We start from the raw sequence: 16,380 nt of genomic DNA on the forward strand, positions 1-16,380 counted from the left end.
TAAACTAAACTCCTTTTTCCCCCAAATCATCCCGCGGGCCAGATTGGACCCCTTCGCGGGGCAGTAGCTTGAAAGCCCTACTTTAAACCAATGCCCTCTAGATCTTGAATCACATATCCTGGGAAAAAGACAATGCATTCACCTTATATATTCCCATCAAGGTTTTTACTCACCTCTAAAACAATTTTTGCTTTAATTTGAATTTCCAGCAGCTGAGTGTCAAATGGAATCATTAGTACTGCAGAATTTGCCATTTTAAATAGTGTGCGATGGGCTTAAGCCAATCAAATTGCTCATTCTTTACGGGAAACCTGCCGACAGAAAGCTATTCTCATTGGTGAGTGTGGAGTGTGGAAGCCATGGGCAAATTGAATTTTTCGTGACTTTCTTAATTAAAAAAAAAAGTTTTGAGCGTGAGAAATACTGTGATCAGCGTGAAAGCGTGAGAATCGCGTGAAATGCGTGATTCTCACGCTCAATGTGTGAGAGTTGGCAGCTCTGCAGTCCCATCTACTCCTCCCTACCGAGTTCTCCCGGGACCACTCTCTCCATGGTTTGCTCACCCGACCCACCCCCTCCTCGGCACTTCCTTTTGAAACTGTGGGAGGTGTAACACATTTTCCTATATCTCCTCCCTCACCACCGTGTGGGGACCTAAACAACCCTTCCAAGTGAGGCAGAGGTTCACATATGCCACTTCCAACCTTGCCCATGACGTTTGGTGCTCACAATGGGGTCTACTCTACATCAGCAGCACTGTTTTGCTGAGCACTTTTGCTCTGTGCACAATGGCCATCGTCAGCTTCCAGTTGCATGCCATTTCAGCATCCCTTCCCATACCCACACCCACCTGTTTATCCTTGGCCTCTCCACTGCCTGGGTGAGGTCAAACCCAAACTAGGACAGTATCCCATATTATACCTGGGTAGTCTACTGCCCAATGGTCTGTAATCTGAAATCTGGTAATCCGCATACAAATTCACATGTCTTTATTTCTCCCTCCTTCTGATCCACCCCTGCCTTTAATCCCCTCTCCTCATTATCCAGTTTATTTACCCTCACCCACCCACTTCCATCTACCCGCCACGCGCACACTCAACTCACTGGGCCTCCTATCGCCTTCCCTCAGTAATTCCATATGTCGATCATCCCTCCCTTATCTGCAGCCTCTTGAGGTTCCACGTGTGACCCTTACAACCTCTACCTCCATTCTCTCCTTCTACCTGGCTCCATCTGCCTATCATCCCAGTGCTTCCACACCTCAAAACAACAATTCCTTAAATAGAATCCCAAATTTCCTGGAATTTGATGGTATTTCCTGAAATTTTCATGAATGCTTCCTGCATGCTATTTGTTGTTTGTTTTTTTTCGCGGGCACAAGTTAACAACACAAAGAAGAACAAGGCAAAACAGATCTATGTGACTACACTGTAGCTGCCTGCTTCTGTTACTCACTTGTAAAGTGTTATGCAAGGCTCCTTTTGTTGCCTCCAACAGCTTTCTTATCTTCGTTTTTTCAACCTGCTCTCACGTGTCTCAGTCTCTGACCTCTCTCCTCCCACTCTCCCACCCTCCCCCACTCCCTCTCTTCGTCCCACCCTCCCTCTCCTCCGCTTCCACCTATAATCCATCCTCTGGGTTCCCCATTCGCAACTCTTCAACTTTTTGTCTTTTCATCTCTCGCCTTTGCCCAACCTCTGCCTATCAAATGTCCCTCACCTGTATCCTCCTGATGGAGCTTTTTCACGGGGCGAGTTGACGCAAGATGTCACCAGAGTGAAGTGGTCGTGGTCCAGCACGAGTCTCGCACGATATAACGGGGGGTAGATAAAGAGTTCCCACGGTACTCGGCATTTCTGTTATTTGTGCGAGTGACTTGTGCGTCTCCCGAGCTTTCCCGTTAATCTTGAATGAACATCGTGAACTGTAGTGTTGTTAATCACGTGGCACAAATGATGTTACTTTGTTTTCACACACTATATTGGGGGTTTTTTCACACACTATATTCCTCCCTTGGTTGAATTGGCTCATTTGGAGACATGCCTATACTAAGTATTTTCGAGTACAGGATGGTGGTTATTTTCATTGACGCGCTGTATGCAGCAGCCCACTATGTGCATCGAGAACGCTTGCGTGAAGGCAGAAGGGTGAGATTAATTAAAAAGAGAATTAAGAGGAAGTCTCACTGGGTGAAGCCCATCTTTCAACGGAGACCTCAATTTGGACAATATGATCAGCTGCTTAATGTGCTGTGCGAAGAGGATAAAAATGCATTCACAAACTTTGTCAGAATTTCACCCGAGCTCTTTAATGAGCTGAAGAATAATCTGGTTTTTTTTAGACAAATGTTGTTTGGTGTGATGCACCTTCTCTCAATATGTGCAAGAAGTCGTCTTTTTATTTTGTCAAATAGGAATAAAGACTTTGTCTCACATTGACCGTGATGGTTGTCTTATTTTATTATCTACTGAGAGGTGAAACTTTCAGTAGACAGACAATAAATAGTAACAATCGAGCCATAAATGGTGTATACAAGGTGAAGGGAACGCTGTGTGCAAGATAATGTTTAAAATCATGCGAGGAATCGATCGGGTAGATGCACAGTCTCTTGCCCAGAGTAGGCGAATCGAGGACCAGATTACATAGGTTTAAGGTGAAGGGGAAATGATTTAATATGGATCTGATTAAATACTGTCAGTAGTAAACCCGATCAAAAACAACATCAGGACGTCTATTAAACACCAGAGATCCCAGTAAACACCCAGCCGAGACTTATTACAGGTCTAGTGGAAAGACACAAAGCGCTGGAGCAACTCAGCGGGTCAGGCAGCATCGCTAGACAACATGGATAGATGATGTTTCGGGTCGGGACTCTTCTTCAGCGCTGAGTTACTCCCGCATATTGTGTCTTTCCAATGCAGATTAGCGTCTGCGATTCTTTGCTCCTGCATTACGGGGTCTATCTCGATTCCCGATAAAGTCTAAAACCCATCCTCCAGAGTTCTCAGCCCAGGGCGCCCATAAACAAGCCCTTAACTCCACACTGGGGACTGAGGCTGAGAGGTGTACAAAACCATGAGACGAACAGGCAGGGAAATAGACAGAGTCCAGGGTAATATATGTCCTTTGCCCACAGAGGGGATTCGAGGACCAGAGGGCATAGGTTCAAGGTGAGGGGGGAAGATCTAATAGGAATCTGAGTGAGGGGTAACATTTTCGCACAAAGGGTGGTGGGTGTATGGAACAAGCTGCCAGAGGAGGTAGTAGAGGCTGGGTCCATCCCTACATTTAAGAAACATTTAGACAGGTACATGGATAAGACAGGTTGGGAGGGATATGGACCAGACGCAGGCAAATGGGACTAGTTTCGATGGGACATTTTGGCCGGTATGGGCAAGTTGAGCCGAAGGGCCGGTTTCCACACTGTAACTCGATAAAGCCAGTGAGTATACGATCTAAGATAGTCCGAGGGTCTCGAATGAGGTAGGTAGTAGTTCAGGAATGCTCTGTGGTTGGTGTTAGGATGGTTCAGTTACATAAGTGCTCAAATGTAGGCACTGTTTTCGCAGTGGAAGCTCCGAGACTGTGCAGCGGGCGATTGTCGTGTTGGCTGGGACTCCTGTTATCCATGCAGGGGATTGACCTCAGTCTGAAGAAGGCTCTCGACCCGAAACGCCACCCGTTCCTTCTCTCCAGATTTGCTGCCTGTCCGGCTGAGTTGCTCCAAGCAACTGGTGTCTATCTTCAAAGGACTGACCACCGGGCTGGATGTCGGGGCTGGCGTGTTGCGTTTCACAGACCGAACTGTCCAATTAATGGTAACAGATGGTCACTGAGGGAAGTCCCCCTCCCCCCTCTCTGTTTATCTGCCCTTTCTTTAACGTTTGTGCCTCTATGCAAGTATCTCGCGAGCCATCCCAGACTGCCCATTTCTGCTCCCGCTCGTCTTTAATAACTACATTTCCCTAACAATTGCTATCTTTGTTAGTTATAGGAGCAAAATTAGGCCATTCGGTCCATTAAGTCCACTCCGCCATTCAATCGTGGCTGAATCTATCTCTCCCTCTCAACCACAATCTATCTCTCCCTCTCAACCACATTCTCTTGCCTTCTCCCCATAACCTCCTGACAGCCGCACTAATCAGGAATGTATCTATCTCTGCCCCTATTCTTCACCCTTTTGACAGTAGTTTTGTTTTATTGGAGACGCGGGAGACAGCAGATGCTGGAATACTGAGCAAAACACGAAATGCTGGAGGAACTCGGTGCATTTGTATTTAAGAAGGAACTGCAGATGCTGGAAAATCGAAGGTACACAATAATGCTGGAGAAACTCAGCGGGTGCAGCAGCATCTATGGAGCGAAGGAAGTATTTCCTTCGTTCCATAGATGCTGCTGCACCCACTGAGTTTCTCCAGCATTTGTGTGTGTGGGTGGGAGTAGGGGGGGGGGGAGAGATAAGGCAGCCTGAAGAAAGGGTCGCCTGTCCATTTCCCTCCGTAGATGCTGCCTGGCCCGCGGAGTTCCTACAGTCTTAGAAACTGCTTTAGACAAAAAGAGACACAAACTGCTGGAGTAAAATAGCTCAGCAAGTGAGGTACCTGAACACTCAAAAATGAAAAATAATGAAAATGTTATTATTTCACCTCCCTTCAACTATTTTGTGTTTCAGCATGAGAGGGATTATAACATAAGAGACATTCATCTTGTAGTGATGTGTTAATGAAGAATTGCAGACATCAATCTGATAGTAAAAAATATATTTATTTAACAATGAGGTAAAACAAGCACTGACAATCAAACTGCTCAGTTACTCACCGTTCGCAGGAGTTCCCACGGTACCCGCAAGAGTTATTACGGATATCGCACGGATATCGCACTGGCCACTATGTTCATACAATGTTGCAATGCTCAACCACAAGTGTACAAGTCACTCTTGGAGAAATTCAAACTTTCTTGAATTTTCTCCCGAGTGACCAAGTTACACGACTACCTGCCGTTAGCGCCACGGTGGTCCACGAATGCCGTACTGTTATCGCACGAGGTTCCCACGATGTTAAACTCTGGTTCACTCTTGCGTCAAGTCGCCCCGTGAAAAGGCCACTTAAGACTCACCCAGGCTTTGTCCTGCCCCTCCTCTCTTCCAGCTTCTTCCATCCAACCACAATCAGTCTCAAGAAGGGTCCCGACCCAAAACGTCACCTATCCATGTTCTGATATACTCCTCCATTTTGTGTTTTTTTTAAAAATTGTAAACCGGCATCTGTGGTTCCTTGTTTCTCCATAAACATTTCCCATCTCACTACATGGCAATTCCAACGCACAGGAATGTAAGAGGCTACAAAGAGCATTTAGATCTAGGTTTTGTTATTGTCATGCTAAAAGCTTTGTTTTGCATGCTATCCGGGCACAGCCCTCCCTTTCATTGATAGCATCCACATGAGGTACTGCCTCAAGATGACATCGATCATAAAGTTGCGTCTGTCTACATACCCTCCCAGACCAATGTCAAGGTAGCAGAGGATGAATTAACATGTGGGGTTTGCAGTGGCACCATCGGGTGGCACCGAGAGCCGGCAGCCTCACCAGCAGCTGCTCGTCCTTTCGACTTTTTTAGTTTTTAGTATGTCTAAAAGTGTGTTTTAGTGTGGGGTGGGAGCGGGGATTAGGGGGGGAAACTGTTTTTTAGTCATTTACCTCGGTGGAATGCGACTTTTCTCTTAGTCGCATTTTCGCCCTCCCTCGCGGCCTAACAGCTTGGATTGGTGCGGCCTCTCCCGGAGTCGGGCCCAGAGCTTCAGCACGGACTTTCCATGGCGGAGCCAGGCGATCCCATGTCGGGGGTCGCCAGAAGAAGTGATCCGATCGCTGGCACGCAGACTATAACACCCTGAAGCCGCGGAGTCGAGCGAGCCCTTGCCGGGGATCGCCAGAGAAGAGCTCCGACAGCCGGCCTGCGGCCTATAACATCGTGACGTCGCGGTCTCCGGTAGGAAGCGGCCGATTCGGGACCTCCAAGCCGCGGAGTGTACGTCCGTCCTGACGTCGGAGTTTCGAGCATCCTGACGAGAGGGCCTGCACATCGGGCCGTCCGTAGCGGCGGCGACGACATGGCCCCGACCACGGATGAACAAAGGAGGACGACTGACTGAACGTTATTGCCTTCCACCACAGTGAAGAATGTTGATTCCACTGTGATGGATGTTCATGTTATATTCTATTGTGTATTGTGTGGCTGCATGGTAAATCAAATTACATTGTACTAATTGGTGCATGTGGCAATAAATGTGAACTCGAACTTGAACTTGGGTGTAACTGACCTAAGTCAGTTGGAAATGTTCGCTGCTCTAGATGACAGTTGCTCTACATTGGTGAGACCAAGCGTAGGCTTGGCGATCGCTTTGCCGAACACCTCCGCTCGGTTCGCAATAACCAACCTGATCTCCCGGTGGCTCAGCATTTCAACTCCCCCTCCCATTCCGAATCCGACCTTTCTGTCCTGGGCCTCCTCCACGGCCAGAGTGAGGACCACCGGAAATTGGAGGAGCAGCACCTCATATGCACCTTGGGCAGTTTGCACCCCAGCAATATGAACATTGTCTTCTCTAATTTCAGGTAGTCCTCTCCTTCTCAGCTCTCCCTCAGCCCTCTGGCTCCACCTCTTCCTTTCATCCTCCCGCTCCCCCCACTGTCACATCAATCTGAAGAAGGGTTTCGACCCGAAACGTTGCCTATTTCCTTCGCTCCAGAGATGCTGCCTCACCCGCTGAGTTTCTCCAGCATTTTTGTCTACCTTCGATTTTCCAGCATCTGCAGTTCCTTCTTAAACAAGCAAAATGTCCATTGGAAAGCTGAACACAACCAGAAAATACAATTGCAGAGATGAAATTAGTACTTCCTGCTCTTGTCCTGCCCCAGAGGTTAACCCAATGATGCAAAATCCGGACTATTCCTGTCCGTTACACCCGCTCCTCAGCCACACAATCATCTGGCCTTGTATACCTGCCTGTACCAACAAGTGGCATTAAGAGCTATTCAGAGATTACAACCCTTGAGGTCCTGCTTTTTAACCTCTTTCCTAACTCGCAACATTCCTTCCACAGGATCCCATCTCTTTTCCAACTTATGCATACCTGCCAATCTTACTATGAGTGCGCGCGCGGGTTGACGGAGTGCGAGCGCCGAAGCCCATTACGGGTGGGGTCCAGGAGCCCGCCTTAGCTCCTGGATTTTAACGGGTTTTTTTTTTTTAGAAGTTTGACGATAGTTTGCCTGCATTTTCAATAAATTGAAAGTGATCCCCACGCTTTCTGCTGGTAGTTTACATAACAGAACCTTAGAATGTTTCTTTTTTCCCCTCATTTCAAAATCGTACCGATTTTTCACACTTTTTTAACTTAAAAATTGGAACAAATACGATAAAATCGGACTAGTTGGCAGGTGTGCTTATGTCATCGGTACCAATGTGCAAAACGACTTCTGGCTGCTTACACACCCCCCTAGAGAATGATCTGCAGCCACTCCGAGACATCCCAGACCCTGTTACCTGGATCCAACCCTGGATTCCATTTGCAGCCACAGAATCTCCAGTCCATTCCCGAATGAGCATGCCACTGCCCAAACTACCATCCCAACTGCAGGAAAAGTTATGTTTTTTTTACAGTTAATAATCTTTTTGAGAAACAAATCAAGAGCCCAGGTGGTGACACACTGTGGTAAATGAATGGCTATGTTCTATCTGTATTTAACATTGATGGCAAATGTGCTCTATTTATAATGCATCAACATACAGTAAAACACCCCAAAGGGGCGAGGATAGTCAACGTTGCTCACGTAAATCACCAAATAATATATATTAAGTATGACGAATGCTTCAACGATCTCTAAAAAACGTACCTGTTCTTTAACTTCTATATTATGTTCCCCTTCGAGGATGAGAGTCACTGCTTGCATGATCTGTTTTCCGTGAGTGTTCATTATTTGGTCTATATGCTGGTAATTAAAGAGAGGCACATTATACATTCTGGGAGCATTAGTGAGCAGACTTGACTTACATAAATGCTTGTTTTATCCACAAAATCCAATTTAAAAAACATGAACCAAATGAATTAACATAATGTAGTGATATACTTAAATCTGCAACGGTTAGTGGTGGACCCAAAGGGTTGATTTTTTATCAAATTTATTTTATTATGCAAATATTTATACTTATAATTGTGATGGGAATTGGACTTCTTCCATCACAACAGATGTTGGAAACCTGGAAGCTAAATTGGAGCCGTGAGAAATGGATTGCAGTGCACAAGTTGTTCCCATGCAAGCAACACATCTGTAGGTTCCTCCTCCTTTGCTTCCTGCTGCTATTCATCCACCGCCTGCTTCCCAGCTCTTCCTCATCTGTAAATATCAAAAGGGCTGTGCTCTCATGATGGAGAGGTTGCGTAACAGGGGAAAACCACATGTTTTGATATCGGTTTTGCCAAGTACGGCACGGTGGCACAGCAGTAGAGTTGCTGTCTTACAACGCCAGGGACCCGGGTTCGATCCTGACTACAGTTGCTGTCTGTACGGTGTTTGCACTTTCTCCCCGTAACCTGTGTGGGTTTTCCCCCGGTTTCATCCCACACTCCAAACATGTACAGATTTGTAGAATAATTGGCTTGGTAAATTTTTTTAATTGTCCCTAGTATGTGTAGGATAATAATGCGCGGGGATCGCTGGTAGGTGCGGACTCGGTGGGCCAAAGGGCCTGTTTCCGCGCTGTATCTTTAAATTAAAATACTACAGGCCCTATCCAGATTATTACAAACAGCAGAAGCAATACTTTAAACTCTCAAGTTGACGGTTTAATAGTAGTATAAAACGAGAACTTACCAGTTTGAAGTTTGATCTATATTTTATGAGGAGTTACGTGAAGACCCCGTCCAGCACGCATGCGCGTCATTCTTCAAAGCAGCGGTGTGAAGTCACAGACAACAGTAGATGAAATAAACATAGTAAGATAAGAAGAACTAGGATACCAGTTGACCTTTATGATACAGGGCGGGAGCGGAGGGCACGTAATCCCTCATCGTAACTCCTCATAAAATAAAGATCAAACTTCAAACTGGTAAGTTCTCGTTTAATCTTACTATTTTACTTCGGAGTCACGTGAATGACTACGTGAAGATTTTAAAGATCTGTGATTTCATGCCGTGGAACGAGTCCATGCTTCACTCACTGCCTTAGTTGACCAGGGGAGGAAGTATGTTATCATATTCAGACATGAATAATGACAAAAGTAACCTCCCTTACCCGGGAGGAACTATGAACAGAACTTAACATAGAGTTCGTAAATACCCCCCCCCCCCCACCCATCTGGCAACGGGTTAGTACTAAATGTGTGGGAAAATTGCTAGATTGACCATCCTGCAACCGCTAGGATGTGGTCCCGCTAACTTCCATAACCCTGCTGCTGAGGTTGTTACAGCCTTGGTGGAGTGATTTGAAATGTCAGTATTTACTCCTGTATAAGCCAGACCCATAACCACCTGAAGATGGTCTGAAGTGATACCTTCTTTTGACGCTAGATGTAACTAACAATATCGCTAGTTCAGAGTCTCTAGGCTCTAGTGATCTAACATTCTGGTGTAGATGTGTGACCATACACAATCGAAGGTTCATGGGATATGTGAACAACTAGTTTGAGATCTGGTGCCCCTGGTCTATACTGCTTGACTAAATCATAACATATGTGTTATTTAGCCTGCAGATATAATCATCCTATCCAGTCAACGTTTATGTAATGACTTGACCCATAGTGCTGCATGCAGGGCTATGAGCGTAACCACTTATAAGTGAGTTAGTCCAAGGACAGGGATGTAGCTGGAGCCCTTCAGCGAAGCGACGTAGCACAACGTTAACACCCCATATCTCTGCGTCCCTAGGCCTGGGAATTTTTCGAGTTGCAGATTTTCTTCATAATCTAGAGCTCAGAGGGTGACCCCCAGAGTGGATTCTACTCCTTTCAGCCAGTATGATGAAGCACTTAGGTATGGTAGATGGCACTTAAGACATCATGATTTGTCAAGCCCACATATGAGCCTGAACTACAAGACGTCAGTCATCCGTGCCGAATATGTAATATAATTGTAAAACTAATACCTCCCATCTCCTTATGTGGAAATATACATATTTTTTGGTGCTATCCCTGCATCTGCAGCGAGCACGTTCATGGTTGGTTTAACAACCCCAGATGCAGGAACTGTCTTCTCAGTCTCTGTAATACAAAGAATTGATTATATCATGCTGAGGACGGTTTCCCGCGTCACGGCTAGACCAATACTTGTGTCTAGAATAACCATATATGGTTCTATTATTCTCCCACATCAGTGGGAACCATGGCTGGCTAAGCCCGGCAGGCACTATAAAATATTTTGACTTGTTCGCACCCATGTAAACAGACATTTGCCACCACCGAAGTGTATCAACTTGGACTAGAGCATGCAGATGGGCATATTCACATAAACCTTTAATCCCCAGAATGCACCCAGTGTCTATAGGTAGTTGATACCATGTAACTGAGAAATTGGTAACTCTACCATCCACATCTGTAACTAGATGGCATGAGCAAATTCTCATCCTGAACAATAGCATCAGTATGTAATAATAATAATAATAATACATTTTATTTAATGGGCGCCTTTCAGACATCTCAAGGACACCTTACATAGTAATCGGAATAAAAACATATAATCGGAATATAACAAGTAATAAAGACATCACAGAGATACAAATTAAAAACAGAATTCAATCCAAAAACAGAAAATCAAAAACACAGTGTGAAGAGAGAGCAGCGGCAGACAAAGCGCGCCAGCGTCCACTCTCTCTTCACGGCAGCCATCTTGGACACAGACCTACAGGACTACAATTAGACAAATAAATCATCCCCCCACAGTGGATAGCACTGTGGAGGAAGGCACAATGTCCAGTCCCCACCCCATGTTCACCCCAAAGTCAGGCCTATTGAGGCCACCGCAATTGCCTCTACGGAGGCCCGATGTCCCTGGCCGTTCTCACCGGGTGGTCTTGCCCCGGCGTCGGGAGAGTCCTTTCGGCGGCTGGGCCACCTGGAACGTGCGCTTCCTGGTTGGAGCCCGCGGCTGCCGAAGCCGACAAGGCCGCGCCGGTTTGGAGCACCCAGGCTCCCGATGAAAAAGTCGGCGCCGCCACTCCGCACTGCCGCCTCTCCGCACTGCCGCCTCTCCGCACTGCCGCCTCTCCGCTCCGCAGACCCGCAGCCCGGAGATGTTGCTCTCGGCGGTCCAGCTCGCCAGAGCTCCAGCGCGGCGACCCAGGCAAGGCATCGCCCACTCCGCTCCGCTCCAGCGCTCCAACACTGTGCCGCCGCCGAGGCCGAGGTGCTGGGCGGTCCCCGCCAGGAAACGGCGCTCCAAGCCCGCTGGTAGGCCACGAGGACGGGTCGACGGGCAGCCCGGAGAAAAGGCTGCCACACCGACCAGGTAGGGACCAAAAAATATAGTTACACCTACCCCCCACATTAAAAAGACCACATCCCCTACAAACAAAAAAAACAGGACTCACTAAAAACTATAAAAAAAACAAATTTAAAACAGACGGCTGCTGGCTAGCAGCCGTTCAACAAGATGGCTCCTCCCCCAATGTAATTTAATTAAAGATTTACTGATTTAGTGGAATAGCATAGAGCTGGTAACAATGACCACATGGTACTTGAGTGCTTGCTTCTTTTGCATGCTGTATCGTTCTGATTGTGCAAAGGCCTAAATAGCACAGCTGTAAGCCAATTATACTTGATGAACAGAAGGTTGCTTGATCAGTATTGTTACGGGCTTCAATTAATTCCAATCCCATTACCTCAGGGCGGAGTCCCAGACGATTAAATAGAGTTAAAGGTAATCCCAATCATCAATAAGTTCAGTTGGTATCAATTTAAATTTATCTGGACAGATGAGAACCCAATTTCTCAAATGGGTTTTGTGGCTGATACAGCTAATTTAGCAAAATACAGCGTTTAATCTCATCCAGATAGTTCTTAACAATATCTTTAAAAACTCTGAGCAGCCGAAGCACTCATTTTGTAAATAACCTGGGAACTGGTTAGCCTATTTTGTAATGTTTTAACTATCATTGCCCCATCCAGTTAAATTTCAGATATCTCCACCCTGTGAATGAAGCTGACCCCATGAGAATTAATAGTCACAAAGTTTCAATGTCTATACTGCACATGCGAGTTGGGCTTGTTGATAATAAACATGCCTCATTTGTCATAATAGCGAATCTGCCTAAAGAGGCAACTCCAGCCATATTCCTAGACTGTCTCGCTTGTACTGTGCAGTATAAACTAAACTCATCCAACCTTCTTGTAAATGGTCCACAACCCCACGTTTCGGAAAGAACCAGACCCACCTACCGTCATGGGTACCGGTGGCTTTATGGTAAGCCCAAAAGGCCCCCGATGTGGGTTCGATTTCCATCCTTGATTGGGTCGTAGGGCTGCTGGTGTATGTGGACCCATGTCTTTCCAGGTGCATGGTAACTCCCAGCCGGCACCTGTTCCTCGGACATGCTTCGACTTCAGAGTCAGTTGCCAACTGACTCCTCGCACTCACCTTTGCAGAAGGGAGTTTTGTAGGCAGCCCTGAAAAAGGTGCTGCCACGGGCTCTCGAGGAGACCTGCGCTGATATGGCCCTCCCTGGCCAATAGGATGGGTAAAACGTCCGAGGACGAACCCATATCGGAGGGGCCCTCCTGGCCTGACTTCAGTCTAGGCCTTTCAGTCTCCTGCTCTTACCCTCCTCGGGCAGCCGGAGTCTGAATTCGCCGCCGGCTACCCGCTCTTCTGCGGTCCTAGCCGTGTCTTCCACACGGTCCCCGTAGCTGGGGCGTCCCCCAAGCATGGATCTACCCGCGGTCTTCCACACGGTCCCCGTGGCTGTTTCCCCCATGCACGGATCTACCCGCAGCTTTTACACGGTTCCCGTAGCTGGGGTGTCCCCCAAGCACGGTTCTACCCGTGTTCTTCGCAAGGTCCCTGTAGCTTGGTTATCCGCAGTCTTCCCACGGTCCCTTAAGCTGGGGTATCCGTGGTTTTCCCATGGCCCCCGAGGCTGGGTTATCCGCAGTCTTCCCGCGGTCCCTGAAACTGGGTTATCCACGGTCCACGAGGCTGGGTTATCCCCAGTCTTCCCACAGTCCTTGAAGCTGGGTTATTTGTGGACTTCCCACAGTCCCTGAAGTTGGGTTACCCGTGGTTTTCCCGTGGTCTCTGGTCGGATTATCCGTGGTTTCCCGTGGTCTCTGAAGTCGGGTTCCTGCGGTTTTCCCGTGGCCTCCAACGTCGGGTTCCTGCTGTCTTCCCGTGGTCTCCAACGTCGGGTACCCGCAGTCTTCCACGCAGTTTCGGAGACCGGGTTACCCGCGGTCTTCCCCCGGTCCCAGAAGGCAGGTTACCTGCAGGCTTCTGAGGTTCCGTGGTCCCCGCAGCCAGGCTTCTTCCTGCGGTCGGCATTCCCCACGGCCCTTGTAGTTGGGACCTAAAATGCTTGTGAAACTCAGCGGGCGCAGCAGCATCTATGGAACTTTGTAGCAGTGATCCTTGCAGTGTCGGGAGCCGGGATTTCCCCTTTGAATGCTCCCTCGGTTTAGGGCTTCCCCCGAGCCGGCGCGGCTTAGTAAACGGGGTTTCCCCGCGATTCTGTCGGCTTCGGATATCCCCGCGGTCCCTGATAAAGGGCTTCCCCGCGATTCTGTGGTCGGCTTCGGATATCCCCGCGATTCGCAGCCGGGATTCCCTCCCTCCTCCCCCCTCGGCGGTCCCTGTAGAAGGGAGCCGGGTGGCGCTGGGGTTCCGACCTCGGACTATCAGCAGGAGCTCTGAACGCTTCCTGCAGTAAAAAAGAGACCTGAAAAGGTTAAAAACTTACCTTCAGGTCCGAGCTGTTGGAAGCAGAGCTCCAACAGCCTGTCGTTTGCGCAATGCGAGGACGATATGACGCGCATGCATGCTGGACGGGGTCTTCATGTAGTCACTTACGTGACTCCGAAGTAAAATCTGATTTTTGTATCAGGATGCCTTAAAGTGGGTGCATGTTGTCCACATTTGCATAGATTACAGCTCAGTGCTCCATGGTCCAGCTGTCACAGGTGTGATAGAGATACAGGTAAGAGAAGAGAGGGGGTGATGTCTGACTTTGTGAGCAGGGAGAACATATCCACTATACTTAGAGAGCATATTTCCGTGATATATGCTCTCTCTGAGGCAATATTTGTAGCTTAGAAACAGGAAGGGCTTGATCAGTATTATGAGTCTATTATAGATCTGCCAATAGTCAACAGGAATTGAGAGGAGCTAATGTGTAGAAAGATTATAAATAGTTGGAAAAACATAGGGTGGTTTTAGTGGGAAATTTTGATTGTATCGCCCATTGTATAAAGAGCATGGACGGGGTAGAATTTAATAAATGTGTCCTTAATCACGTTATAGAGGGCTTTATAGAGGGTGCAATGCTGGATCTCCTCTAGGGAAATGAGATGTAGGTATGTTGCAAAACTTACCTTCAGCGGCTCTGCAGTTCTGCCGCTGCCCGTGTGCGCGACTGGCGCCTTTGAGAGGGGGGCGGGTTTAAAATGCGATTTTCTCTAGGCTGTTGAAATCGATGTTGTTCAGCCTACTTAGTTGCTGACGAAAAATCGCTGCGAAATTCGTTCGCTGCAGGTATTTTTAAACTAAATTGGGTTATTTAATTGTTATAGTAGATTAAAAATCATCCTCTAAAGCCGCGAACCCCGACAACGGGACGGATCTCATGTAGGGGACAAGGCAAGGTAGGTTGTTTATTTTTACATTAAAAAGGGCTTCTTAAGATCCCTTTATACAAAATGTTATGTTGCGAGTAGCTGACTTGGGGGCCCATCTGAACCGGCAGTATCTTTCATGCCGACATGGGGTACAAATTCACCGCAATGGCAGCGTTCTAAACCAGCGCGTTCCACAGAATCCCATTTAATGGCTGATTTAAATGGCCATTAATTTACCGCAATTGAACACTAAATCCCTTCCATTTGGCCTATAAATTAATGTCAATGAGATTTAAAAATCATGTTTTATTGTGAATTCTTGTGTGAATGTTCTTTGGACACTTAGGCTATTTAAAAATGTTGATCTTTCCTTAAGAAATGGATAGATGTTTAGATCTAGTAATTGAATTTTGGAATTAGCTACAATTGGGTAACTAACTAATTATATGCTTTAATTTCAGGTCATCCAAGTAAGATTGTTTCATATTTGTTTCAGAATGCTTCAATCTACAATAACTGAAAATTTCTTTCAGTTCTCTTAATTTTTAATAAAGTTATGGGCTTTAGACTGTCCTCGATCACAGCTTTTGTGTTAAGTCAATGGAAAATCAATAGGGAACAAGATGCTAATTTCAGAGTATGAAAATGGCCATAACTTTTTTAATACTGAAGATATGAAAGTGAATTAGGTGTCAAATTAAACTTTTTTTATGCTTTATCTGATGGGATAAATTGCAGACTTGATTTTTTAAATCTCAAAATTTTGTAACATTGCTATGAGATGGGTCAAATGACTGAAGTGTCAGTGGGGGAGCACTTTGGGACCAGTGACCGTAATTCTACTTGCTTTAAAGTAGCTGTGGAGAAGGATTGGATTGGTCCACAAGTTAAGGTTAATTTTGAAGGCACTCGGTGGGAATTTGCAGAGGTTGATTGGGAGAGCTGTTTGCAGCTGGTAAGGGGACAGTTGGCAAGTGAAGAGCTTTCAAAAATGTGATAGCAGGAGTACAAGGGCAGTCTGTTCCTGTTATGATGAAAGTTGGCTGGTTTAGGGAACCCCGATTGATGAGAAATGTTGAGCAAAAAGGAGACACAAATCAGATTCTGATGAAAGAATTTCTGATGAAAGAATTGAGGCATCGGAGTTTGTGATGTCTTCCATCAATAATTACCAAAGCGATATTGGCAGTTTTAAAGAGCAGGTGGTGATATTCCAGGGGATGATTAAGTGCACCTTCGGAACTTGTGGGAAGCTAGGGAAGAAATTGCAGAGATCCTTGCAGAGATATTTGCATCATCTTTAGCCATAGATGAATGTCTGGAAGGCTGGAGAGTGGCTGGCATGGCACTACTACTTCAGAAGGCTGACAAAGACAAGCCAGGGAACGACAGGCCGGAGAGCCCAACGTCAGTGGTGGGACTGTTTTTGGAGGAGATTGGTAGGCACAATTTGAATTGAGCACAAACTGATTAGGGATAGTCAGCATGGCTTTGTGTGTGGGAAATCATTGCTCACGAATCTGATAGAATTTATATTGAAGATGTCACCAAGAGGATTGGTG

General features: G+C 46.7%; 1 protein-coding gene across 1 annotated transcript in view; it reads right to left on the minus strand.

The window, feature by feature from the left end:
• The window catches only part of LOC116974936 (armadillo repeat-containing protein 8), a 156,857-nt gene that overhangs the window by 20,462 nt on the left and 120,015 nt on the right, over positions 1-16,380 (minus strand). Inside the window, exon 18 of the mRNA XM_033023550.1 lies at positions 7,897-7,992. Within this exon, the coding sequence (XP_032879441.1) occupies positions 7,897-7,992 (96 nt within the window). The remainder of the gene's footprint in view (positions 1-7,896; positions 7,993-16,380) is intronic.

The sequence above is a fragment of the Amblyraja radiata genome, chromosome 7, assembly GCF_010909765.2.
Source record: "Amblyraja radiata isolate CabotCenter1 chromosome 7, sAmbRad1.1.pri, whole genome shotgun sequence".
Classification (NCBI taxonomy): domain Eukaryota; kingdom Metazoa; phylum Chordata; class Chondrichthyes; order Rajiformes; family Rajidae; genus Amblyraja; species Amblyraja radiata.